The 26,905-nt window shown below is 47.2% G+C and overlaps 2 protein-coding genes across 3 annotated transcripts in view; one reads left to right on the forward strand and one right to left on the reverse strand.

Annotated features, from left to right (window-relative positions):
* Positions 1-51: 51 nt before the first annotated feature.
* Positions 52-7,348, reverse strand: LOC109904045 (rRNA-processing protein FCF1 homolog). The gene is made up of 8 exons (XM_020501119.2): positions 7,241-7,348; positions 6,909-6,973; positions 6,519-6,590; positions 6,236-6,384; positions 6,076-6,148; positions 5,693-5,780; positions 931-1,025; positions 52-338 (listed from the first exon to the last, which is right to left on the reverse strand). The coding sequence occupies exons 1-8, from the start codon at positions 7,241-7,243 to the stop codon at positions 290-292; spliced, it is 594 nt and encodes a 197-aa protein (XP_020356708.1). The 5' UTR covers positions 7,244-7,348; the 3' UTR covers positions 52-289.
* Positions 7,297-26,905, forward strand: part of LOC109904044 (apoptosis-resistant E3 ubiquitin protein ligase 1) — a 48,539-nt gene continuing 28,930 nt past the window's right edge. Inside the window, exons 1-4 of one of the 2 annotated variants that reach the window (XM_031788190.1) lie at positions 7,297-7,398; positions 8,547-8,817; positions 9,957-10,125; positions 11,639-11,859. In XM_031788190.1, the coding sequence (XP_031644050.1) occupies positions 8,670-8,817; positions 9,957-10,125; positions 11,639-11,859 (538 nt within the window). In that variant the 5' untranslated portion in view covers positions 7,297-7,398; positions 8,547-8,669. The remainder of the gene's footprint in view (positions 7,399-8,546; positions 8,818-9,956; positions 10,126-11,638; positions 11,860-26,905) is intronic. The other variant, XM_020501117.2, reaches the window with a different exon arrangement.

Raw genomic sequence — 26,905 nt, forward strand, 5'->3', positions numbered from 1 at the left:
TCTCCAAGTTATCAAAGCTCTAGGAGTACTATAATAGAAAAACTGGAGACATTTTACTTCTTCCATTCATTTATTGCACTTTTATGGGACAAAAATTAGGTTTGGATTGGTAAGAAAAACACAGCCAGAATAAGCTTGCAAAAAATATTCTGTCATTCCCTTTTTCACACAAAAAACCCAGCATAAACTCAAGTCCTTTAAATACAATAAGCAGGTAAACAAATCAAATCCTCCTCGACAGAAGCCACAGTCCAACTGGAATTTAAATCCGATTTCCATCCATTGAATGTTAAAATCTTGGAGCACCATAGTCATCAGGCATTCTTTCAATGTTGAACCTGTGAATAAATATTGTTAGACATGGTTTAAAGATCATGGTATAAGGTATTTTACCTTGCTATACATTTTACTCCCATACACTGAGTGTACAAAACATTAAGAACACCTGCTCTTTCCATGACAGACTAACCAGGTGAATCCAGGTGAACGCTATGATCCCTTATTGGTCTCTTGATAAATCCACTTCAAATCAGTGTGGATGAAGGGGAGGAGACAGGTTAAAGAAGGATTTTTAAGCCTTGAGATATGGATTGTGTATGTGTGTCATTCAGAGGGTGAACGGGCAAGACAAAATATTTAAGTGCCTTGGAACGGGGTATGGTATTAGGTGCCAGGCGCACTGGTTTGTGTCAGAAACTGCAACGCTGCTGGGTTTTTTACACAAGTTTCCTGTGTGTATCAAGAATGCTTCACCACCCAAAGGACATCAAGCCAACTTGACAACTGTGGGAAGCGCTGGAGTCAACATGGGCCAGCATCCCTGTGGAACGCTTTCGACACCTTGTGGAGTCCATGCGCCAACAAATTGAGGCGGTTCTGAGGGCAAAATGGCTGTGCACTAGAACACTAATAATTTATGTTAATTCTGACCTATGGTTGGAGATGTACATGATGGGTACTCCTGGGATCTTTCTGATTCTTCTCTTCAGGTCTCTGTCCACAGTTGCCAGGATGTAGCACTTGTGCTGTGAAAGACACACAATTTCATTGATGCTCTTCTCTGGTAGAAAACCAGTGTTCTAATAACTACAGGGTTCACCTAATATACACAGAACAAAAATATAAAATGCAACATGGACCAAATTCATAGATTTTTACTGAGTTACAGTTCATATAAGGAAATCAGGCCATTGAAATAAACAAGGCCCTAATCTATGGAATTCACATGACAGGGAATACAGATATGCATCTGTTGGTCACAGATACCTTTAAAAAGGTAGGGGCGCGGAGGAAAAAATTTGACAGTATCTGGTATAACCACAATTTGCCTCATGGAAATCAGGCTGTTGATTGTGGCCTGTGGAATGTTGTCCCACTCCTCTTCAATGGCTGTGCGAAGTTGCTGGATATTGGCGGGAACTGGAACGCGCTGTTGTACACATCGATCCAAGCATCCCAAACATGCTCAACGGGTGACATGTCTGGTGAGTATGCAGGACAGCTTCCAGGAACTGTGTACAGATCCTCACGACATGGGGCTGTGCATTATCATGCTGAAACATGTGGTGATGGCAGCGGATGAATGGCACGATAATGGGCCTCAGGATCTCGCCACAGTATCTCTGTGCATTAAAATTGCCATTGATAAAATGCAATTTTATGGGGCACTCTGTTCACAACATTGACATCAACAAACCGCTCACCCACATGACACCATACACGCTGTCTGCCATCTGCCCAGTACAGTTGAAACCGGGATTAAGCCGCGAAGGCACACTTCTCCAGCATGCCAGTGGCCATCGAAAGTGAGAATTTAACCACTGAGGTGGGTTACAACGCCGAACTGCAGTCAGGTCAAGACACTGGTGAGAATGACGAGCAAGCAGATGAGTTTCCATGAGATGTTTTCTGACAGTTAGTGCAGAAATTCTTTGGTTGTGCAAACCCAGTTTCATCAGCTGTCCGGATAGCTGGTCACTGACGATCCTGCAGATGAAGAAGCTGGATATGGAGGTCATGGGCTGGCGTGGTTACGCGTGGTCTGTGGTTGTGTGGCCGGTTGAACGTACTGCCAAATTATCTAAACTGACATTGGAGGCAGTTTATGGTAGAGAAATTAACATGATATTATCTGGTAACAGCTCTGGTGGACACAGGATTCGAAGAGACAGTGGCTAGTCAAATTCAAGGACTTAAGTACTTTTTCAAGCACTATTTATTTTCAAGGACCGTCCCCCTCTTCAAAGGGGGAGACACTCTAGACCCAAACTGTTACAGTCCTATATCCATCCTGCCCTGCCTTTATCAAGTCTTCGAACGCCAAGTTAACAAACAGATCACCGACCATTTCTAATCCCACCGTACCTTCTCCACTATGCAATCTGGTTTCCGAGCTGGTCATGGGTGCACCTCAGCCACGCTCAAGGTTCTAAATGTTATCATTACCGCCATCGATAAAAGACAGTACTGTGCAGCCGTATTCATCGACCTGGCCAAGGCTTATGACTCTGGCAATTACCGCATTCTTATCGGCAGACTCAATAGCCTTGGTTTCTCAAATGACTGCCTCGCCTGGTTCACCAACTACTTCTCAGATAGAGTTCCGTGTGTCAAATTGGAGGGCCTGTTGTCCGGACCTCTGGCAGGGGTTTCACAGGGTTAAATTCCCGGGTCGACTCTTTTCTCTGTATACATCAATAATGTCGCTCCTTCTACGGGTGATTCTCTGATCCACGTCTACGCACGCGACACCATTCTGTATACATCTGGCCTTTCTTTGGACACTGTGTTAACAAACCTCCAAACGAGCTTTATAGCCATACATCACTCCTTCCGTGGCCTCCAACTGCTCTTTAATGCTAATAAAACTAAATGCATGCATCTTCAACCGATCGCTGACCGCACCCACCCGCCGACTAGCATCACTACTCTGGATGGTTCTGACTTAGAAAATGTGGAGAACTACAAAATACCTAGGTGTCTGGTTAGACTGTCAACTCTCGTTCCAGACTCACATTAAGCATCTCCAATCCAAAATTAAATGGGCTATTTCGCAACAAAGTATCCTTCACTCATGCTGCCAAATGTAACAGATGTGAAACGGCTAGCTTAGTTAGCAGTGGTGCTAACTAAGTGGTGCTAAATAGCGTTTCAATCGGTGACGTCACTTGCTCTGAGACCTTGAAGTAGTGGTTCCCCTTGCTCTGCAAGGGCCGCGGCTTTTGTGGAGCGATGGGTAACGATGCTTCGTGGGTGACTGTGGACTGTTGTTGATGTGTGCAGAGGGTCCCTGGTTCGAGCCCGGGTATGGGCGAGGGAACGGTCTAAAGTTATACTGTTACACAAACATACCCTCGTAAAACTGACTATCATACCGATCTTTGGCAATGTCAATTACAAAATAGCCTCTAACACTCTACTCAACAAATTGGATTTCGTCTATCACAGTGCCATCTGTTTTGTCACCAAAGCCCAATATACTACCCACCACTGCGACCTGTATGCTCTCGTTTGCTGACCCTCGCTACATATTCATCGCCAAACCCACTGGCTCCAGGTCATCTATAAGTCTTTGCTAGGTAAAGCACTGCCTTATCTCAGCTTATCTTATCTCAGGTCACCATAGCAACACCCACCTGTAGCACACACTCCAGCAGGTATATGTCACTGGTCATCCCCAAAGCCAACACCCCCTTTGGCCGCCTTTCCTTCCAGTTCACTGCCGCCAATGACCGGAATTAATTGCAAAAATCACTGAAGCTGGAGACATAGCTTCCTCAATAACTTTAAGCATCAGCTGTCAGAGCAGTTTACGGATCACTGCACCTGTACACAGCCCATCTGTAAATAGCCCACCCAACTACCTCATCCCCATATTGTTATTTTTGTTGTTGTTGCTCTTTTGCACCCCAGTATCTGCACATAGATCACTCGTGTTAATGCAAAATTGTAATTATTTCGCCACTATGGCCTATTTATTGCCTTACCTCCCTAATTTTACTAAATTTGCACACACTGTACATTTGTATTGTGTTATTGACTGTACATTTGTTTATCCTATGTGTAACTCTTTGTTGTTTTTGTCATGCTGCTTTGCTTTATCTTGGCCAGGTCGCAGTTGTAAATGAGAACTTGTTCTCAACTGGCCTACCTGGTAAAATACAGGTGAAATAAAAAATTAAATCAACTTGTAATAGTTAATATTATGCAATTGTTTCTAGTCACCACCGGATGGCAGAATATCTCCATAACTTACTGTACATCACAACCTTAAACAGAACTTGTCACTACATACACGAGTGGTAAGTCAGTACTGTTGATGTTGAATTATATAAACTGTAACTTAGTAAAATCTTTGAAATTGTTGCATTTATATTTTAGTTTACATGGCAATAATATTAAACTTGTCTTTATATTTCCCTAAATGTGAGGTCCCAGTCTGTCCCAACACATGCCATGAAAGTGAATACTGAAAGTGTAAAAGGCTCTTAGTTGACTCTACATTTTTGTATTCTATACCCGTTTGAAGAGAAACAAGTTATTAATGTGTTTGATAATCTTTTTAATCTTATCTCAGGGGACTATATTTACATTTTAGGGGATCCCACATGGGTTTCGGACACCAAGTTTGGTTACCACTCTACTAATAACCGCTCTCCCTGCTTGCTTCAATGCTTCCTCTCTCTGTATCTCCTTTGCCTCTTTCATTTCAGCCTGACTCACCACTGTCTGTCTCACTAATCTCTATAAAGAATGCATTTTGTTATAAGAACTTATAGCAGCCCATCTTTTGATTACAGCTAGTTTAATTTCAGTCAACTGCTCCTGCTGAGGTCAACTGCTTAATGTTGGGCAGAGTGGTGAATGAATGCGCTGCCAACAAGCTAAATCCGGGGGACCAGGGGAACATAACGAGCATATATGAATCATTGCTCCCTGGTTAGGTTTGACAAAACATAAATATTTAGCCATGCAGGATTGAATCTACATGTGCCTGTCATTTTAGCTATCGATGTACCTTTGGGAGGTGCCTATTCAGTCAGTTCTGTACCTGCCTAGCTGAGTGGCAGTGTGGGTGAAATGAGTGAGCTTGCCTGGAAACCAGAGAGCGAAACAAGAAACAAAACGCAGTAGTCTGCCTGGGAATTAATTAGCAAGACCAATACATTTTTCTAATATTTTTCATATTTGATCCTTTTCTGTTCTCCTCTCATTTTAATTCAAGGACCAACTTCAAAAATGTCAGATTTAAGGTATTGCAGTACTTGAATTTGTGTGGCAAATTCAAGTACTTTAAGCACCTTGTGTAAACCCTGTTGATATTCATGCAGTCAGCATGCCAATTGTATGCTCCCTCAAAACATGACACATCTGTGGCGTTGTGTGACAAAACTGCACATTTTAAAGTGGCCTTTTATTGTCCCCAGCACAAGGTCGATCTGTGTAATGATCATGCTGTTTAATCATCTTTTTAATAAGCCACACCTGTGAGGTGAATGGATTACCTTGGAAAAACATAAAGGCTCACTAACAAGGATGTAAACAAATTTGTGCACACAATTTGAGAAATAAGGTTTCTCAATATGGAACTTTTATTTCAGCTTATGAAACATGGGACCAACACTTTACACGTTGCGTTTATATTTTTGATCAGTATAATATATTGTCAATTTAGTACATTAAATTACATTACCTGTGTTACCCTTTGAACTAAACAGTCATCAGCGTAAGTTCCTTTGTGGGTGCATGGCAGTCGTTCGAACCGAGGATCCTTGGCTATCCTACAGAAACAGACAAATATTTATCTGTCAAATACTTCCCCTATGGAACATCGATAATAACCCTCTAAACCAGTGGAGGATGCTGAGGGGAGGACGGCTCATAATAATGGCTGGAGCAGAGCAAATGGAATGGAAACCATGTGTTTAATGTTGTTGATACTGTTCCACCTATTCCACTCCAGCCATTACCACGTGCACATCCTCCCCAATTAAGGTGCCACCAACCTCCTGTGCTCTGATCATGTGTTTATGTCTAGATGTACCTGGGTGTTGGTCTTCACAACAGGCTAGTTACCTTAGAGCAACTCGATACTTCATCCCCAGTTTCTCTATCTCAGCCATTACACAGTCTGTGATGCATGGGATACCTTGATGATAATTTCAAATATACAGTTATTGCCTAATAGGGTTACATTAATTGAGTTTCAGCGGAACAAACTTTTCCAGATACTCACATTTGGCGTACAGGCAGTCCATCATTGACTGAACTATGTCGAGTTTAGCCTTGATGGAGAAGTTGATGAAATTGGTGTCGACAAGGATGTGATAAGGGGGACCAAGCTGAGTGTTGTACTGGAAGAACAGACATGATGGATATTTTGGCCTGCAGGTAGGAAAGGAATGTGTGAACACACAGTATGAAGGTATCAACGTATAATCAATCATGTGTTCACAATATATTGAATATCAGTTAAGAACTATTGGTACATTTATATTTGTTTACTCAGATGTACTTACACTTCTTTTTCCTTTATTTCTGAAGGATCTTTCTTTTTTTTCGCCTGTACTTTGGTACGGTCTTTCTCTTTTCTAAAGAAACACAGTCATTACCATAGAAATTCAAACTGGAGAGATCGTGATAGATAAGTTCGCTATGTCTTATTCAAAGTAAATAAAGGAATATGTGAACAATTAGTAAGCAAACTGGCAAGCTAGTTATTTCTGACAATCCATGCCAATTTGTTAACTTGACAATTAGTATATACAAAGTTGGCATGGTTTGTTAGTCAACTAACGTTAGCTCGCTAAATGGTGTGTGTGTGTGATGATCCTGTGCAGAAAGTACAATATACATTCATATTCGTGTTTACCGGCGGTAGTAACTTAGCTTGCTAGCTAGCAACTCACATTCTCTGATCTTTCAAACTTATCATTCTCTTCATTGAAGCAAACTTTTTAGTCTTCCGTTTCCCCTGAATTACACATATTGGAATAATACAGTCAGGACAAAAAAATAAAAACACTAGCTAGCTACGGTTAATCGAGAAATGCACGTTACGTTAGCTCATGGTTAGCAAGTTAACGTTCGTTAGTTAGTAGTAGCAGAGCAACACAAAGCATACGAACTCCCATCAACAACTACTGAAACACATGTTCAATCATTAAAACAGCTAAATCAACAACCGCTATATACATTGTATCATGTCATTATAATATGATAAGTTAAAGGACGACGTTACCATGATTTGTTATCCAACAGCGGACTTCTTGCATCTCCCTAGTAGTATAGCCCTCGTGTAACTGTGTTTTTACGTCATCAACAATAGACGTTTGCTGCCTTTGCACATTTTGACTTCCGATTGCTGATGGCTAGCTAAATGTGATAAATACAAGCAAGGTATGATAAGTGTTATTGTTGAAATGAACATTGTATTAGCTATGTAATGTATTTCAATGAATAGTTGGCGCAGCTATGCGTGCGGGGTGGATTATCACATTTGTTTTGAAACACTGAATTTGGCTTTGGAATACCACATTTCTATTTTGCGTTGACATTGACGGTTAACGTCGCTAGTTAGCACAGTCTAGCTATCAGCAACTAAGGTTAGCTAGCTATCATGCACTTGTTTTGAAGGAATTGATGATGCGACATGTTTTTTTGTGTATCTAACTAACGTTAACTAAAATCATGTTGTAGCTAGCTATATATTCATCCCTGCCAGTTTTGTTAGTTTTGCATAGCCTAAGACATGTTAATCACGTTTCTAATGATGGTCGTTATTAGCCACGGTTCTCCATTCTACACCTGCATGGAGTAGAGAGATAACGACATAACTAACTGCTTGTTCCGTTAATTGATCGCCTTACTTTGCCAACCAGCCAGGTAACGTTAGCAGGACAAGTTAACCCCAAGAGCCAGTATCAAGGCATATTGATTACTGAAGCTATGCAGTATTGCTAAACCTTTCACCATTCCAGATGTGTCATTTCTCGTCATATCTTTAGCAAACAGCACTCTGTGATGTGCTGTCAAAAAACCTCCTTATTGATACAGCCTAGTATCCTCGACCTAGTTGTCATTCATAGGGGTCATATGTATATCAATGCCGTATCATTTCAACCTTGATGAATGCTTCCAAAGCGGCGCTGATAACAAATGGGTATCTTGTGGAAGATGTTGTTTTTGTAGAAAGTCTGTCTTTGGGTATGCCACAATGCATTTAGTCTATGTTTTTATCACTATGGTCTTTGGTGGTCTTTAGTTTAGATTATGAGATTCAAGTAATGAGACCTTTTAGGACCCTTGCCAGTTCATGCATATTTAAGTAATCTGGATTACATGTCGTATCCCATCACCCAACACTCCTCCAGTGTGACACATTAATATTCATACATGTCTTCTTGGCTATGCTGGTACTGATTAGTGACAGTGTCTGAGTAGCTAAATGAGCATGGACACACGTTTTTCATTGTCTCAGTCATTGTTTAGGTTCATTCTTTTTGAACTGTCGGACTTATACCTGTCATGTTTTGTTGTTTCTCAAGGTCTTTCCAAGTGAAGAAGCTGGAGAATTTAAGATCATTTGAGACTTTATCGTGCAATATTTTGGACCTGGCCCAGCCTTTGTGAGGAGCAGAGGAGTCTGAGTCCAGGCTGAAGATGGTCTGATGGACCGCCGCTTTTTGCTGACCTTCCTCTTCTGCTCAGTCTCGTGGATTTTCTTCTGGGAAGTGTGCTGGAAGAAAGGCAAAGAAAGTCAGATTGAAGAATGGATTCAAGGCCACAGTCTCTCCGAATACAAACACTTACTTGAAGGTCAGTTGAGAAAATATATGCCACTCTTTGCGATGATCCAGTGTTTGTGAATGACATGGAACATCTTCAGTGGCAGTTTGGCATATCTGAACTATTGCTGATGGGAAGGAGGCTAATGTAATTGCAACCAAACACAGTAAATCTTAATTGATTTGCTCTGTAGGTAATGCACAGCATCCCAGTTCTTTTACAACAAGAGGAATTTATTCTCTTTGAATTATCTCATCCATTGGAGTTTGCACAAAAGCCTATCAAATCAAATCAAATCAAATGTATTTATATAGCCCTTCGTACATCAGCTGATATCTCAAAGTGCTGTACAGAAACCCAGCCTAAAACCCCAAACAGCAAGCAATGCAGGTGTAGAAGCACGGTGGCTAGGAAAAACTCCCTAGAAAGGCCAATACCTAGGAAGAAACCTAGAGAGGAACCAGGCTATGTGGGGTGGCCAGTCTCTTCTGGCTGTGCCGGGTGGAGATTATAACAGAACATGGCCAAGATGTTCAAATGTTCATAAATGACCAGCATGGTCGAATAATAATAAGGCAGAACAGTTGAAACTGGAGCAGCAGCACAGTCAGGTGGAAGTTGAAACTGGAGCAGCAGCATGGCCAGGTGGACTGGGGACAGCAAGGAGTCATCATGTCAGGTAGTCCTGGGGCATGGTCCTAGGGCTCAGGTCCTCCGAGAGAGAGAAAGAAAGAGAGAAGGAGAGAATTAGAGAACGCACACTTAGATTCACACAGGACACCGAATAGGACAGGAGAAGTACTCCAGATATAACAAACTGACCCCAGCCCCCCGACACATAAACTACTGCAGCATAAATACTGGAGGCTGAGACACAGTTCACAGTTCAAATGGCGTTTTAATGAAGGTTAGGCCAATGGGTGAAATTCCTTCTCGACAGCTTATCTTCAGCCATTAGTGTAACTCTTTGTAGTGCCTGAGGTTGTTGTTTCAGTGATTTAGGGCCTTCTTGTTTGCAGGTAAGAGTGTATTCTTGTGTTCCCCTCATTCTGGTAATGTTGAGGTGTATGTTTTTGTTACAAGGCTATAGACTAGAATAGATCCTCATACTGGCATGTCTACTCTGCTCTGGCTGCTTTGTCTGCCTCTTTGTCTGTCTGTGTGTGTAGATGTGGAGACTCTGGAGGAGCTGAGCCTGAGTGTTCTGACTCGTCTGGAGGACGTGGTGAGAGAGAAGCGGCGCTGGAGGGACATCGCAGAGGCTCACATCCAGCTGCTGCGAGACTTTGCCTTCCAGGAGTGGCTTTGCTCTCAAAGCCTTGAGCACTACTATCATACGTAAGCATAAGACCACCATGTTATTAGCACATTACTACCTACCTCTCACCTGTCATGGGCAGATTCAACATTACTACACAATTCTGCACTTACATCTTACAGAATTCATTCATTTTGCGAAACAGTGAGAGGTCTCTCTCTTTCTCTCTTTCACTGAGAGAGGCTACATGGCTGAGAATAACAACCATAGAACAGATACTGCTTTGTGTCTGCTTTTTGTCCACTTGGGAGCAGACTCCCCATTCATGGCTGGCTGCGCTTGGTGACATTGAGCTCAGGAGGCTGCAGTGTTTCAAAGGGTCACTGCAGTAATGAGTGCTCTTAAGGGGCTGTTACACATACGACATAGTAGTCGATGTTCTGCAATCCTACAAATGTGGGGGTAGCTCTCTGGACTGAGTTGAACTGCAGTCAGACTGAGCCTATATGCCTTTCTGTATAATAGTATAACCTTAACTTGTTTCATGTATTCATTACTAAATAAAGACAAATGTTTTCTATTTTCAGTTGTATCACATACATATATTTTGTTGTGATACATAGGTTAGTCATACAGAGGGGATTGTAAACTTGACTTCCTCTTTGCAGATTGTTCAGTACAGTATGAGCTCAGGTCTGTCTGACCACTGGCTCTTTACCTAAAGTAATGTATTGTGAACATGAGCAGCTGGGTTATAGTGGTTATTACACTGTGTTTATTGTGGCTACAGCAGCTGTCAACCCTGGAAAGCTTTGCTCCTTGAGTAGATTACACTGTACCATTTAATACATGTGTCATAGGAATACTAATCCACTTTCATCATGACTCACTACATACCACACTATGACTATCTGGCTTTCTAATGTTTATATAACTCTTGAAGAGGCAATCTGTGTTTGCTACATCCATTTCTGGACATTTAAATTCATGATTAATTTGCATAGATTCTTGAAGAATATAACTTAGAAACCCCTCATGAGCATAGTAAAATGTTCTTACCCCATCAGAACCCAAAATATAGACTTGCTCTACTCCTTTGTTTCTAAATAAAGTAATTGTAAACAAACACTGTATTGCCTCAATATGGTTAACTGTAATTTTGATCTCATTTGATTTCCTTGCATCCATAGCTTTGTCTATGAATTTGAGAGTGGTTACATTTCTCCAGCATTCCCGCAGCTATTTACCAAATCAGGGGCAGTTTGACCGATTTGTTGTTGTTTTAACTGCAGATTGCCCCTTTTTAATGCTTAATATAAATGTAACGTAGTAGATCATGTTATGTTTACTGTGGTGCAGTGCAGAACAAGGTGATAAACCAATATTTGCTTTAAGTGAACGATATAGTACACAGAAGCCTATTTAAGGCACTCGCTAACAGACCACAGCCCTGTTTAAAGCCAGGTTTTTCTTGTTCAGTCGCTCTGTGTGTTGTCCTGTGTGAGACTGTGGCCATGCTAGAGGTGAAATGAATACAATTGACTTTTTTTTTTCTTCTCTGTTTGACCATATTGCACTGTGGTCCAAATGAAGACTGAAGACCTTGGGTTGTATGAATCTGGATGATCTAGCCCAGTTTGACAGCCAGTTGCAGCTCTCTCTTGCTGCGTGGGGATACTACTACGAAGACTACATCAAGTTGTCCACGGGCGTCAAGGTTCTCCAGGCCTCAAGGGGGCGCCGCGACCAAGACTACGAGATCCAACTGGTGCACAACCTTGCTGAGAGGCGGCTGAATGAGAAGTGGTCTATCGGTGAGTGCCTGATCACTTTGTAGACATTGTTTGACAGGTGTTGAAAAACTTCTGCCTTGTATTGAGACAGAGTGACTTCAACAACTGTCTGTAGAAGATACTGATGTATTGCAAGCCCTAGCGTTTCACTGTTTTATTAAGCAATAGCCACACAGATGAGCAGAACTATGTTGTGAAGGAGAAGTTGACTGTTATTACGTAGTCATGCTGAAACAATAAGTGCAATAACTGTTTCATGGATGTGTGTGTGTGTGGGAGTATGTGTGTGTATATGAATGGAAAGGTGACTTACATATACAGTACCAGTCAAAGTTTGGACACACCTACTCATTCAAGTGTTTTTCTTAATTTTTTTACTATTTTCTACATTGTAGAATAATAGTGAAGACATCAAAACTATGAAATAACACACATGGAATCATGTAGTAACCAAAACAATGTTAAACAAATCAAAAAATATTTTAGATTCTTCAAAGTGACACCTTTGCACACGCTTGGCATTCTCTCAACCAGCTTCATGAGGTAGTCACCTGGAATGCATTTAAATTCATGATTAAACACTTGAACTTGAACACTTAGTGATTGAACACTTAGAGCTTGTCAGCAGATGTGGTTTTCCTACAAGCATTACATTTAAAAAAAGGATAAATGTAATATTTAAAGAGGAGCCAGGGTTGGAGAGGTCTATGCTGCCACCTAGGGCTGAGCGATATATCTAATTAATTAAAATGAACGTTTTTACCTGATATTCCAAAATTGTATTGCAAAATTATTTTTTTGTGTGTTACTTCTTGGAAGATTATACATTTCCCTCAGCAACTCAGAGGCAAAGGTCCCTTGTATATGTAGATCCCCTATGGTATTGCTCCCTAGTTCTCCCCATCGCTCAAAGGTGTTATCAAGGTTAGAGGGGTAAAGGAGGGATTCCTGGCAACAGGGAGTAGGAATGATATTGGACTAAGGTCAAAGTAGACTTTAATTTGCTTCCAGATTCAGACTGTGCTATGTATAATAGGATTGTTACTATAAAGTGACATCTCCAACTTGACAGGCGACAAAATCACAGCGCCAATAGAGAAGGGGTGGCAATCCTCACGCTCCATTCTAACCCAACCGGATGACAGAAGTGCGTCATCCAGCAGAAACATAACAGCACGAAGGTTAGCGGCCCAATAGTAAAATATAACATTTTGGAGAGAGAATCCTCCTTCCATCTTGGATTTACAGGTGTTTTTTTACCTATCCTGTGTGTTTTATAATCCCAGATGAATGGATTGATAATTGAGTCCAGATGTTTATGAAAGGACTTAGGTATGAATACTGGGATTTTTTGGAATAGGTAAAGCAGTTGTGGGACGAAGACCATTTTAATGGCATTAATTCTTCCGAGCAATGAAGTCGGGAGAGTTCATATGTTTGCCTTGAGTTTTTGCATCAGAGGGGGGAAATTCTCTTTAAATAGTGAGGGGTATTGTTTGGTAACTACAATTCCTAGATAGGTAAATTGAATCAGTTCTAACCAAGAGGTGTTTTGCAACCTTATGGGCATTAATTCACTCTTGTTCCAATTTATTCTGTATCCCGAGAAGGTACCAAACAAATTAATCAATTCAAGAATAGCTGGAATACTAGATTGGTGTTCTGTTACATAGAGGAGTATGTCATCTGCGTATAGTGATATCTTATTTAGAGTATCTTTAGTATTAAAGCAGTGTATTGCTGCATGAGATCTGATTTGCCTGTGACGAGAGGTTCAATGATTAGAGCAAAAAGCAGAGGCGACAGCGCACAACCTTGCCTTGTCACTCTACAAAGGTTAAATTGTGGCGATTGGTTAGTGAGTATTCTCGCACAGGGGATCCTATATAAAAACTGGATCCACTTTGTGAACCCATCTCCAATATAACATTTCTGTAGGACCTTGAATATATTGGACCACTCAACTGTGGTCAATGGCGCCTGAGATTGAAGAATGAGTTTCTGTTAGGGATAAAGCCGGTCTGGTCCGAATGGACCTATTTGCCCACTAAAGTGCTAACCCTATTAGCAAGAGTTTTTGCTAAAATCTTTTGTTCTGTATTAAGGAGAGATATTGGTCTGTATGACCCTACCTCTTCCGGATCATTACCCTTTTTATGAATTACTGTAATAAACGCCTCTTCCAAAGTAGGTGGGAGAGCTCCATCCTCATTGGCCTGAACCAACATTTTGTGCAGGTAGGGGGAGAGCATGTTGCTGAATGTTTTATAGAATTCACCAGGGAATCCATCTGGACCTGGGGTCTTGCCACTCTTTAAAGACGTAATTGTTTCTTGAATTTTTCCTAGAGATATTTCCTTATTCAGGAATTTGGAATCTTCTTGGTTCAGGGCAGGGAGATAACAGCCCTCCAAAACGTTTTCATAATTAAGGGGTTAGGATCTGCTTTTGATGCATATAGAGTATCGTAAAACTGATGAAATCTGTCATTGATGTACTTGGGGGAAGAGACTAATTCCCCAGTAGCAAATTTAACTTTGTGAATCATCGCTGTAATGACAGAAGCAGAGCGGTCCGCTGTAATGACAGAAGCAGAGCGGTCCGCTGTAATGACAGAAGCAGAGCGGTCCGCTGTAATGACAGAAGCAGAGCGGTCCGCTGTAATGACAGAAGCAGAGAGGTCCGCTGTAATGACAGAAGCAGAGAGGCCCGCTGTAATGACAGAAGCAGAGCGGTCCGCTGTAATGACAGAAGCAGAGCGGTCCGCTGTAATGACAGAAGCAGAGCGGTCCGCTGTAATGACAGAAGCAGAGGGGTCCGCTGTAATGACAGAAGCAGAGCGGTCCGCTGTAATGACAGAAGCAGAGCGGTCCGCTGTAATGACAGAAGCAGAGAGGTCCGCTGTAATGACAGAAGCAGAGCGGTCCGCTGTAATGACAGAAGCAGAGAGGCCCGCTGTAATGACAGAAGCAGAACGGCAGATCAGCCCGCTGTAATGACAGAAGCAGAGTGGTCCGCTGTAATGACAGAAGCAGAGCGGTCCGCTGTAATGACAGAAGCAGAGAGGCCCGCTGTAATGACAGAAGCAGAACGGCAGATCAGCCCGCTGTAATGACAGAAGCAGAGCGGTCCGCTGTAATGACAGAAGCAGAGCGGTCCGCTGTAATGACAGAAGCAGAGCGGTCCGCTGTAATGACAGAAGCAGAGCGGCCCGCCGTAATGACAGAAGCAGAACGGCAGAGCTGTAATGACAGAAGCAGAGCGGTCCGCTGTAATGACAGAAGCAGAGCGGTCCGCTGTAATGACAGAAGCAGAGCGGTCCGCTGTAATGACAGAAGCAGAGAGGTCCGCTGTAATGACAGAAGCAGAGAGGCCCGCTGTAATGACAGAAGCAGAACGGCAGATCAGCCCGCTGTAATGACAGAAGCAGAGCGGTCCGCTGTAATGACAGAAACAGAGCGGTCCGCTGTAATGACAGAAGCAGAGAGGTCCGCTGTAATGACAGAAGCAGAGCGGTCCGCTGTAATGACAGAAGCAGAGAGGCCCGCTGTAATGACAGAAGCAGAACGGCAGATCAGCCCGCTGTAATGACAGAAGCAGAGCGGTCCGCTGTAATGACAGAAGCAGAGCGGTCCGCTGTAATGACAGAAGCAGAGCGGTCCGCTGTAATGACAGAAGCAGAGCGGTCCGCTGTAATGACAGAAGCAGAGCGGCCCGCTGTAATGACAGAAGCAGAGCGGCCCGCTGTAATGACAGAAGCAGAGCGGTCCGCTGTAATGACAGAAGCAGAGCGGTCCGCTGTAATGACAGAAGCAGAGCGGTCCGCTGTAATGACAGAAGCAGAGCGGTCCGCTGTAATGACAGAAGCAGAGAGGTCCGCTGTAATGACAGAAGCAGAGCGGTCCGCTGTAATGACAGAAGCAGAGAGGCCCGCTGTAATGACAGAAGCAGAACGGCAGATCAGCCCGCTGTAATGACAGAAGCAGAGTGGTCCGCTGTAATGACAGAAGCAGAGCGGTCCGCTGTAATGACAGAAGCAGAGAGGCCCGCTGTAATGACAGAAGCAGAACGGCAGATCAGCCCGCTGTAATGACAGAAGCAGAGCGGTCCGCTGTAATGACAGAAGCAGAGCGGTCCGCTGTAATGACAGAAGCAGAGCGGTCCGCTGTAATGACAGAAGCAGAGCGGCCCGCCGTAATGACAGAAGCAGAACGGCAGAGCTGTAATGACAGAAGCAGAGCGGTCCGCTGTAATGACAGAAGCAGAGCGGTCCTCTGTAATGACAGAAGCAGAGAGGTCCGCTGTAATGACAGAAGCAGAGAGGCCCGCTGTAATGACAGAAGCAGAACGGCAGATCAGCCCGCTGTAATGACAGAAGCAGAGCGGTCCGCTGTAATGACAGAAACAGAGCGGTCCGCTGTAATGACAGAAGCAGAGAGGTCCGCTGTAATGACAGAAGCAGAGCGGTCCGCTGTAATGACAGAAGCAGAGAGGCCCGCTGTAATGACAGAAGCAGAACGGCAGATCAGCCCGCTGTAATGACAGAAGCAGAGCGGTCCGCTGTAATGACAGAAGCAGAGCGGTCCGCTGTAATGACAGAAGCAGAGCGGTCCGCTGTAATGACAGAAGCAGAGCGGCCCGCTGTAATGACAGAAGCAGAGCGGCCCGCTGTAATGACAGAAGCAGAGCGGTCCGCTGTAATGACAGAAGCAGAGCGGTCCGCTGTAATGACAGAAGCAGAGCGGTCTGCTGTAATGACAGAAGCAGAGCGGTCCGCTGTAATGACAGAAGCAGAGCGGTCCGCTGTAATGATAGAAGCAGAGAGGTCCGCTGTAATGACAGAAGCAGACCAGCCCGCTGTAATGACAGAAGCAGAGTGGTCCGCTGTAATGACAGAAGCGGAGCGGTCCGCTGTAATGACAGAAGCAGAGAGGCCCGCTGTAATGACAGAAGCAGAACGGCAGATCAGCCCGCTGTAATGACAGAAGCAGAGCGGTCCGCTGTAATGACAGAAGCAGAGCGCTCCGCTGTAATGACAGAAGCAGAGCGGTCCGCTGTAATGACAGAAGCAGAGCGGCCCGCTGTAATGACAGAAGCAGAACGGCAGATCAGCCCACTGTAATGACAGAAGCAGAGCGGTCCGCTGTAATGACAGAAGCAGAGCGGCCCGCTGTAATGACAGAAGCAGAGCGGCCCGCTGTAATGACAGAAGCAGAACGGCAGATCAGCCCGCTGTAATGACAGAAGCAGAGCGGTCCGCTGTAATGACAGAAGCAGAGAGGCCCGCTGTAATGACAGAAGCAGAACGGCAGATCAGCCCGCTGTAATGACAGAAGCAGAGCGGTCCGCTGTAATGACAGAAGCAGAGCGGTCCGCTGTAATGACAGAAGCAGAGCGGTCCGCTGTAATGACAGAAGCAGAGCGGTCCGCTGTAATGACAGAAGCAGAGCGGTCCACTGTAATGACAGAAGCAGAGCGGTCCTCTGTAATGACAGAAGCAGAGAGGTCCGCTGTAATGACAGAAGCAGAGCGGTCCGCTGTAATGACAGAAGCAGAGAGGCCCGCTGTAATGACAGAAGCAGAACGGCAGATCAGCCCGCTGTAATGACAGAAGCAGAGCGGTCCGCTGTAATGACAGAAACAGAGCGGTCCGCTGTAATGACAGAAGCAGAGAGGTCCGCTGTAATGACAGAAGCAGAGCGGTCCGCTGTAATGACAGAAGCAGAGAGGCCCGCTGTAATGACAGAAGCAGAACGGCAGATCAGCCCGCTGTAATGACAGAAGCAGAGCGGTCCGCTGTAATGACAGAAGCAGAGCGGCCCGCCGTAATGACAGAAGCAGAACGGCAGAGCTGTAATGACAGAAGCAGAGCGGTCCGCTGTAATGACAGAAGCAAAGCGGTCCGCTGTAATGACAGAAGCAGAGTGGTCCGCTGTAATGACAGAAGCAGAGCGGTCCGCTGTAATGACAGAAGCAGAGCGGTCCGTTGTAATGACAGAAGCAGAGCGGTCCGCTGTAATGACAGAAGCAGAGCGGTCCGCTGTAATGACAGAAGCAGAGCGGTCCACTGTAATGACAGAAGCAGAGCGGTCCGCTGTAATGACAGAAGCAGAGCGGTCCGCTGTAATGATAGAAGCAGAGAGGTCCGCTGTAATGACAGAAGCAGAGCGGTCCGTTGTAATGACAGAAGCAGAGCGGTCCGCTGTAATGACAGAAGCAGAGCGGTCCGCTGTAATGACAGAAGCAGAGCGGTCCACTGTAATGACAGAAGCAGAGCGGTCCGCTGTAATGACAGAAGCAGAGCGGTCCGCTGTAATGATAGAAGCAGAGAGGTCCGCTGTAATGACAGAAGCAGAGCGGTCCGCTGTAATGACAGAAGCAGAGAGGCCCGCTGTAATGACAGAAGCAGAACGGCAGATCAGCCCGCTGTAATGACAGAAGCAGAGCGGTCCGCTGTAATGACAGAAGCAGAGCGGCCCGCTGTAATGACAGAAGCAGAGCGGCCCGCTGTAATGACAGAAGCAGAACGGCAGATCAGCCCGCTGTAATGACAGAAGCAGAGCGGTCCGCTGTAATGACAGAAGCAGAGAGGTCCGCTGTAATGACAGAAGCAGAGCGGTCCGCTGTAATGACAGAAGCAGAGAGGCCCGCTGTAATGACAGAAGCAGAACGGCAGATCAGCCCGCTGTAATGACAGAAGCAGAGCGGTCCGCTGTAATGACAGAAGCAGAGCGGCCCGCCGTAATGACAGAAGCAGAACGGCAGAGCTGTAATGACAGAAGCAAAGCGGTCCGCTGTAATGACAGAAGCAGAGCGGTCCGTTGTAATGACAGAAGCAGAGCGGTCCGCTGTAATGACAGAAGCAGAGAGGCCCGCTGTAATGACAGAAGCAGAACGGCAGATCAGCCCGCTGTAATGACAGAAGCAGAGCGGTCCGCTGTAATGACAGAAGCAGATCAGCCCGCTGTAATGACAGAAGCAGAGCGGTCCGCTGTAATGACAGAAGCAGAGCGGTCCGCTGTAATGACAGAAGCAGAGAGGTCCGCTGTAATGACAGAAGCAGAGCGGTCCGCTGTAATGACAGAAGCAGAGAGGCCCGCTGTAATGACAGAAGCAGAACGGCAGATCAGCCCGCTGTAATGACAGAAGCAGAGCGGTCCGCTGTAATGACAGAAGCAGAGCGCTCCGCTGTAATGACAGAAGCAGAGCGCTCCGCTGTAATGACAGAAGCAGAGAGGCCCGCTGTAATGACAGAAGCAGAACGGCAGATCAGCCCGCTGTAATGACAGAAGCAGAGCGGTCCGCTGTAATGACAGAAGCAGAACGGCAGATCAGCCCGCTGTAATGACAGAAGCAGAGCGGTCCGCTGTAATGACAGAAGCAGAGAGGCCCGCTGTAATGACAGAAGCAGAACGGCAGATCAGCCCGCTGTAATGACAGAAGCAGAGCGGTCCGCTGTAATGACAGAAGCAGAGCGGTCCGCTGTAATGACAGAAGCAGAGCGGTCCGCTGTAATGACAGAAGCAGAGCGGTCCGCTGTAATGACAGAAGCAGAGCGGTCCACTGTAATGACAGAAGCAGAGCGGTCCTCTGTAATGACAGAAGCAGAGAGGTCCGCTGTAATGACAGAAGCAGAGCGGTCCGCTGTAATGACAGAAGCAGAGAGGCCCGCTGTAATGACAGAAGCAGAACGGCAGATCAGCCCGCTGTAATGACAGAAGCAGAGCGGTCCGCTGTAATGACAGAAACAGAGCGGTCCGCTGTAATGACAGAAGCAGAGAGGTCCGCTGTAATGACAGAAGCAGAGCGGTCCGCTGTAATGACAGAAGCAGAGAGGCCCGCTGTAATGACAGAAGCAGAACGGCAGATCAGCCCGCTGTAATGACAGAAGCAGAGCGGTCCGCTGTAATGACAGAAGCAGAGCGGCCCGCCGTAATGACAGAAGCAGAACGGCAGAGCTGTAATGACAGAAGCAGAGCGGTCCGCTGTAATGACAGAAGCAAAGCGGTCCGCTGTAATGACAGAAGCAGAGTGGTCCGCTGTAATGACAGAAGCAGAGCGGTCCGCTGTAATGACAGAAGCAGAGCGGTCCGTTGTAATGACAGAAGCAGAGCGGTCCGCTGTAATGACAGAAGCAGAGCGGTCCGCTGTAATGACAGAAGCAGAGCGGTCCACTGTAATGACAGAAGCAGAGCGGTCCGCTGTAATGACAGAAGCAGAGCGGTCCGCTGTAATGATAGAAGCAGAGAGGTCCGCTGTAATGACAGAAGCAGAGCGGTCCGTTGTAATGACAGAAGCAGAGCGGTCCGCTGTAATGACAGAAGCAGAGCGGTCCACTGTAATGACAGAAGCAGAGCGGTCCGCTGTAATGACAGAAGCAGAGCGGTCCGCTGTAATGATAGAAGCAGAGAGGTCCGCTGTAATGACAGAAGCAGAGCGGTCCGCTGTAATGACAGAAGCAGAGAGGCCCGCTGTAATGACAGAAGCAGAACGGCAGATCAGCCCGCTGTAATGACAGAAGCAGAGCGGTCCGCTGTAATGACAGAAGCAGAGCGGCCCGCTGTAATGACAGAAGCAGAGCGGCCCGCTGTAATGACAGAAGCAGAACGGCAGATCAGCCCGCTGTAATGACAGAAGCAGAGCGGTCCGCTGTAATGACAGAAGCAGAGAGGTCCGCTGTAATGACAGAAGCAGAGCGGTCCGCTGTAATGACAGAAGCAGAGAGGCCCGCTGTAATGACAGAAGCAGAACGGCAGATCAGCCCGCTGTAATGACAGAAGCAGAGCGGTCCGCTGTAATGACAGAAGCAGAGCGGCCCGCCGTAATGACAGAAGCAGAACGGCAGAGCTGTAATGACAGAAGCAAAGCGGTCCGCTGTAATGACAGAAGCAGAGCGGTCCGCTGTAATGACAGAAGCAGAGCGGTCCGCTGTAATGACAGAAGCAGAGAGGCCCGCTGTAATGACAGAAGCAGAACGGCAGATCAGCCCGCTGTAATGACAGAAGCAGAGCGGTCCGCTGTAATGACAGAAGCAGATCAGCCCGCTGTAATGACAGAAGCAGAGCGGTCCGCTGTAATGACAGAAGCAGAGCGGTCCGCTGTAATGACAGAAGCAGAGAGGTCCGCTGTAATGACAGAAGCAGAGCGGTCCGCTGTAATGACAGAAGCAGAGAGGCCCGCTGTAATGACAGAAGCAGAACGGCAGATCAGCCCGCTGTAATGACAGAAGCAGAGCGGTCCGCTGTAATGACAGAAGCAGAGCGGCCCGCCGTAATGACAGAAGCAGAACGGCAGAGCTGTAATGACAGAAGCAGAGCGGTCCGCTGTAATGACAGAAGCAGAGCGGTCCGCTGTAATGACAGAAGCAGAGCGGTCCGCTGTAATGACAGAAGCAGAGAGGCCTGCTGTAATGACAGAAGCAGAACGGCAGATCAGCCCGCTGTAATGACAGAAGCAGAGCGGTCCGCTGTAATGACAGAAGCAGAGCGGTCCGCTGTAATGACAGAAGCAGAGAGGTCCGCTGTAATGACAGAAGCAGAGCGGTCCGCTGTAATGACAGAAGCAGAGCGGTCCGCTGTAATGACAGAAGCAGAGCGGTCCGCTGTAATGACAGAAGCAGAGCGGTCCGCTGTAATGACAGAAGCAGAGCGGTCCGCTGTAATGACAGAAGCAGAGCGGTCCGCTGTAATGACAGAAGCAGAGCGGTCCGCTGTAATGATAGAAGCAGAGAGGTCCGCTGTAATGACAGAAGCAGAGCGGTCCGCTGTAATGACAGAAGCAGAGAGGCCCGCTGTAATGACAGAAGCAGAACGGCAGATCAGCCCGCTGTAATGACAGAAGCAGAGCGGTCCGCTGTAATGACAGAAGCAGAGCGGCCCGCTGTAATGACAGAAGCAGAGCGGCCCGCTGTAATGACAGAAGCAGAACGGCAGATCAGCCCGCTGTAATGACAGAAGCAGAGAGGTCCGCTGTAATGACAGAAGCAGAACGGCAGATCAGCCCGCTGTAATGATAGAAGCAGAGAGGTCCGCTGTAATGACAGAAGCAGAGCGGTCCGCTGTAATGACAGAAGCAGAGAGGCCCGCTGTAATGACAGAAGCAGAACGGCAGATCAGCCCGCTGTAATGACAGAAGCAGAGCGGTCCGCTGTAATGACAGAAGCAGAGCGGTCCGCTGTAATGACAGAAGCAGAGCGGTCCGCTGTAATGACAGAAGCAGAGAGGTCCGCTGTAATGACAGAAGCAGAGCGGTCCGCTGTAATGACAGAAGCAGAGCGGCCCGCCGTAATGACAGAAGCAGAACGGCAGAGCTGTAATGACAGAAGCAGAGCGGTCCGCTGTAATGACAGAAGCAAAGCGGTCCGCTGTAATGACAGAAGCAGAGCGGTCCGCTGTAATGACAGAAGCAGAGCGGTCCGCTGTAATGACAGAAGCAGAGCGGTCCGTTGTAATGACAGAAGCAGAGCGGTCCGCTGTAATGACAGAAGCAGAGCGGTCCGCTGTAATGACAGAAGCAGAGAGGTCCGCTGTAATGACAGAAGCAGAGCGGTCCGCTGTAATGACAGAAGCAGAGCGGTCCGCTGTAATGACAGAAGCAGAGCGGTCCGCTGTAATGACAGAAGCAGAGCGGTCCGCTGTAATGACAGAAGCAGAGCGGCCCGCTGTAATGACAGAAGCAGAACGGCAGATCAGCCCGCTGTAATGACAGAAGCAGAGCGGTCCGCTGTAATGACAGAAGCAGAGCGGCCCGCTGTAATGACAGAAGCAGAGCGGCCCGCTGTAATGACAGAAGCAGAACGGCAGATCAGCCCGCTGTAATGACAGAAGCAGAGCGGTCCGCTGTAATGACAGAAGCAGAGAGGTCCGCTGTAATGACAGAAGCAGAGCGGTCCGCTGTAATGACAGAAGCAGAGAGGCCCGCTGTAATGACAGAAGCAGAACGGCAGATCAGCCCGCTGTAATGACAGAAGCAGAGCGGTCCGCTGTAATGACAGAAGCAGAGCGGCCCGCCGTAATGACAGAAGCAGAACGGCAGAGCTGTAATGACAGAAGCAAAGCGGTCCGCTGTAATGACAGAAGCAGAGCGGTCCGCTGTAATGACAGAAGCAGAGAGGCCCGCTGTAATGACAGAAGCAGATCAGCCCGCTGTAATGACAGAAGCAGAGCGGTCCGCTGTAATGACAGAAGCAGAGCGGTCCGCTGTAATGACAGAAGCAGATCAGCCCGCTGTAATGACAGAAGCAGAGCGGTCCGCTGTAATGACAGAAGCATAGCGGTCCGCTGTAATGACAGAAGCAGAGAGGTCCGCTGTAATGACAGAAGCAGAGCGGTCCGCTGTAATGACAGAAGCAGAGAGGCCCGCTGTAATGACAGAAGCAGAACGGCAGATCAGCCCGCTGTAATGACAGAAGCAGAGCGGTCCGCTGTAATGACAGAAGCAGAGCGGCCCGCCGTAATGACAGAAGCAGAACGGCAGAGCTGTAATGACAGAAGCAGAGCGGTCCGCTGTAATGACAGAAGCAAAGCGGTCCGCTGTAATGACAGAAGCAGAGCGGTCCGCTGTAATGACAGAAGCAGAGAGGCCCGCTGTAATGACAGAAGCAGAACGGCAGATCAGCCCGCTGTAATGACAGAAGCAGAGCGGTCCGCTGTAATGACAGAAGCAGAGCGGTCCGCTGTAATGACAGAAGCAGAGCGGTCCGCTGTAATGACAGAAGCAGAGCGGTCCGCTGTAATGACAGAAGCAGAGAGGCCCGCTGTAATGACAGAAGCAGAACGGCAGATCAGCCCGCTGTAATGACAGAAGCAGAGCGGTCCGCTGTAATGACAGAAGCAGAGCGGTCCGCTGTAATGACAGAAGTAGAGCGGTCCGCTGTAATGACAGAAGAAGAGCGGTCCGCTGTAATGACAGAAGCAGAGCGGTCCGCTGTAATGACAGAAGCAGAGCGGTCCGCTGTAATGACAGAAGCAGAGCGGTCCGCTGTAATGACAGAAGCAGAGCGGTCCGCTGTAATGACAGAAGCAGAGCGGTCCGCTGTAATGACAGAAGCAGAGCGGTCCACTGTAATGACAGAAGCAGAGCGGTCCGCTGTAATGACAGAAGCAGAGCGGTCCGCTGTAATGACAGAAGCAGAGCGGTCCGCTGTAATGACAGAAGCAGAGCGGTCCGCTGTAATGACAGAAGCAGAGCGGTCCGCTGTAATGACAGAAGCAGAACGGCAGATCAGCCCGCTGTAATGACAGAAGCAGAGCGGTCCGCTGTAATGACAGAAGCAGAGCGGTCCGCTGTAAGGACAGAAGCAGAGCGGTCCGCTGTAATGACAGAAGCAGAGCGGTCCGCTGTAATGACAGAAGCAGAGAGGCCCGCTGTAATGACAGAAGCAGAACGGCAGATCATTCCGCTGTAATGACAGAAGCAGAGCGGTCCGCTGTAATGACAGAAGCAGAGCGGTCCGCTGTAATGACAGAAGCAGAGCGGTCCGCTGTAATGACAGAAGCAGAGCGGTCCGCTGTAATGACAGAAGAAGAGCGGTCCGCTGTAATGACAGAAGCAGAGCGGTCCGCTGTAATGACAGAAGCAGAGCGGTCCGCTGTAATGACAGAAGCAGAGCGGTCCGCTGTAATGACAGAAGCAGAGCGGTCCGCTGCAATGACAGAAGCAGAGCGGTCCGCTGTAATGACAGAAGCAGAGCGGTCCGCTGTAATGACAGAAGCAGAGCGGTCCGCTGTAATGACAGAAGCAGAGCGGTCCGCTGTAATGACAGAAGCAGAGCGGTCCGCTGTAATGACAGAAGCAGAGCGGTCCGCTGTAATGACAGAAGCAGAGAGGCCCGCTGTAATGACAGAAGCAGAACGGCAGATCAGCCCGCTGTAATGACAGAAGCAGAGCGGTCCGCTGTAATGACAGAAGCAGAGCGGTCCGCTGTAATGACAGAAGCAGAGCGGTCCGCTGTAATGACAGAAGCAGAGAGGCCCGCTGTAATGACAGAAGCAGAACGGCAGATCAGCCCGCTGTAATGACAGAAGCAGAGCGGTCCACTGTAATGATAGAAGCAGAGGGGTCCGCTGTAATGACAGAAGCAGATCAGCCCGCTGTAATGACAGAAGCAGAACAGCAGAGTGGCCCGCCGTAATGACAGAAGCAGAGCGGCCCGCCGTAATGACAGAAGCAGAACGGCAGAGCTGTAATGACAGAAGCAGAGCGGTCCGCTGTAATGACAGAAGCAAAGCGGTCCGCTGTAATGACAGAAGCAGAGCGGTCCGCTGTAACGACAGAAGCAGAGAGGTCCGCTGTAATGACAGAAGCAGAGAGGCCCGCTGTAATGACAGAAGCAGAACGGCAGATCAGCCCGCTGTAATGACAGAAGCAGAGCGGTCCGCTGTAATGACAGAAGCAGAGCGGTCCGCTGTAATGACAGAAGTAGAGCGGTCCGCTGTAATGACAGAAGCAGAGCGGTCCGCTGTAATGACAGAAGCAGAGCGGTCCGCTGTAATGACAGAAGCAGAGCGGTCCGCTGTAATGACAGAAGCAGCTAACCGGTCATCAGCCAACCTTTAGCTCGGAAAGCTCTCGCCAGTTCGAACAACGCGACTCTATCCAGAGCATAACGGACCTATTATAATTTTTTATCCCCGGATTCCCACCGGATTCCCACCGCAAACGGAACATTTTCAACTGGATCTTCACAACTAGCTAACTAGCTAACTGCAACCCCGGATGATTACTCCTGGCTAGCGTTTCCACCCACTTAGCTTGAAGCTAGCCCGGCCAGAGCTCCTGTGCTACCACCAAAGCATACTCCTGGGCTACAATATCCGGACCCACGACCGGTCTATCGATGTCACCGCATGAAGAGGCATAAACAGACTCACCCCATCGCGACGCCCCCCCCCAAAGGCTAACTTTCTAGCCCTTGCTATCTCCTTGCTTGCTAATTCGGCCTGCTAACTGCTAGCTTGTTAGCACAGGCCTGCTAACCGTCTGAATCGCCGCGTCCCAAACACTCACTGGACCCATATTTACTTTCAATCTCTTTTCGATTTTTTATTTGTTTATACCTTCCGGTAACCTGCCTCACCAAATGTGACACGGAATCACTATTATTTTTAATTTTTAGAACACACTCAAGAACCTCCAGAAGCTAACCAGCTAACTAGCAAGTTACAAGCTATTTAGTCATTGTACTCGCCAGTCCAGCTTCCCTGACTCATCCACCGCTGCCCCCTGGACACTGATCACTTGGCTACATAGCTGATGCATGCTGGACTGTCCATTAATCACGGTACTCCATTCTGCTTGTTTATGTTTTATCTGTCGGCCCCAGCCGCACTCAGGCTCTGTGTGTAGTTAATCCGACCCTCCCTGCCTAGTCAACGCCATTTTACCTGCTGTTGTTGTGCTAGCTGATTAGCTGTTGTTGTCTCACCTACTGTTTTAGCTACTGCTTTAGCTAGCTCTCCCAATTCAACACCTGTGATTACTGTATGCCTCGCTGTATGTCTCTCTCAAATGTCAATATGCCTTGTATACTGTTGTTCAGGTTAGTTATAATTGTTTTAGTTTACAATGGATCCCCTAGTTCCACTCTTCATACCCCTGATACCTCCTTTGTCCCACCTCCCACACATGCGGTGACCTCACCCATTACAACCAGCATGTCCAGAGATACAACCTCTCTCATCATCACCCAGTGCCTGGGCTTACCTCCGCTGCACCCGCACCCCACCATACCCCTGTCTGCGCATTATGCCCCGAATATATTCTACCATGCCCAGAAATCTGCTCCTTTTATTCTCTGTCCCCAACGCTCTAGGCGACCAGTTTTGATAGCTTTTAGCCGCACCCTCATTCTACTACTCCTCTGTTCCGCGGGTGATGTGGAGGTAAACCCAGGCCCTGCATGTCCCCAGGCACCCTCATTTGTTGACTTCTGTGATCGAAAAAGCCTTGGTTTCATGCATGTCAACATCAGAAGCCTCCTCCCTAAGTTTGTTTTACTCACTGCTTTAGCACACTCTGCTAACCCTGATGTCCTTGCCGTGTCTGAATCCTGGCTCAGGAAGGCCAC

Source organism: Oncorhynchus kisutch, linkage group LG14, assembly GCF_002021735.2.
Source record: "Oncorhynchus kisutch isolate 150728-3 linkage group LG14, Okis_V2, whole genome shotgun sequence".
Taxonomy (NCBI): Eukaryota; Metazoa; Chordata; class Actinopteri; order Salmoniformes; family Salmonidae; genus Oncorhynchus; species Oncorhynchus kisutch.

Bases quoted from the DNA above. Each gene is read 5' to 3' on its own strand.
- LOC109904045 (XM_020501119.2), bottom strand. The intron at 6,385-6,518 runs GTAAGTACATCT...TCCTACCTGCAG, and splicing joins GAAATAAAGGAAAAAGAAGT to GCCAAAATATCCATCATGTC. The intron at 339-930 runs GTCAGAATTAAC...ATTTATTCACAG, and splicing joins ATGTACATCTCCAACCATAG to GTTCAACATTGAAAGAATGC.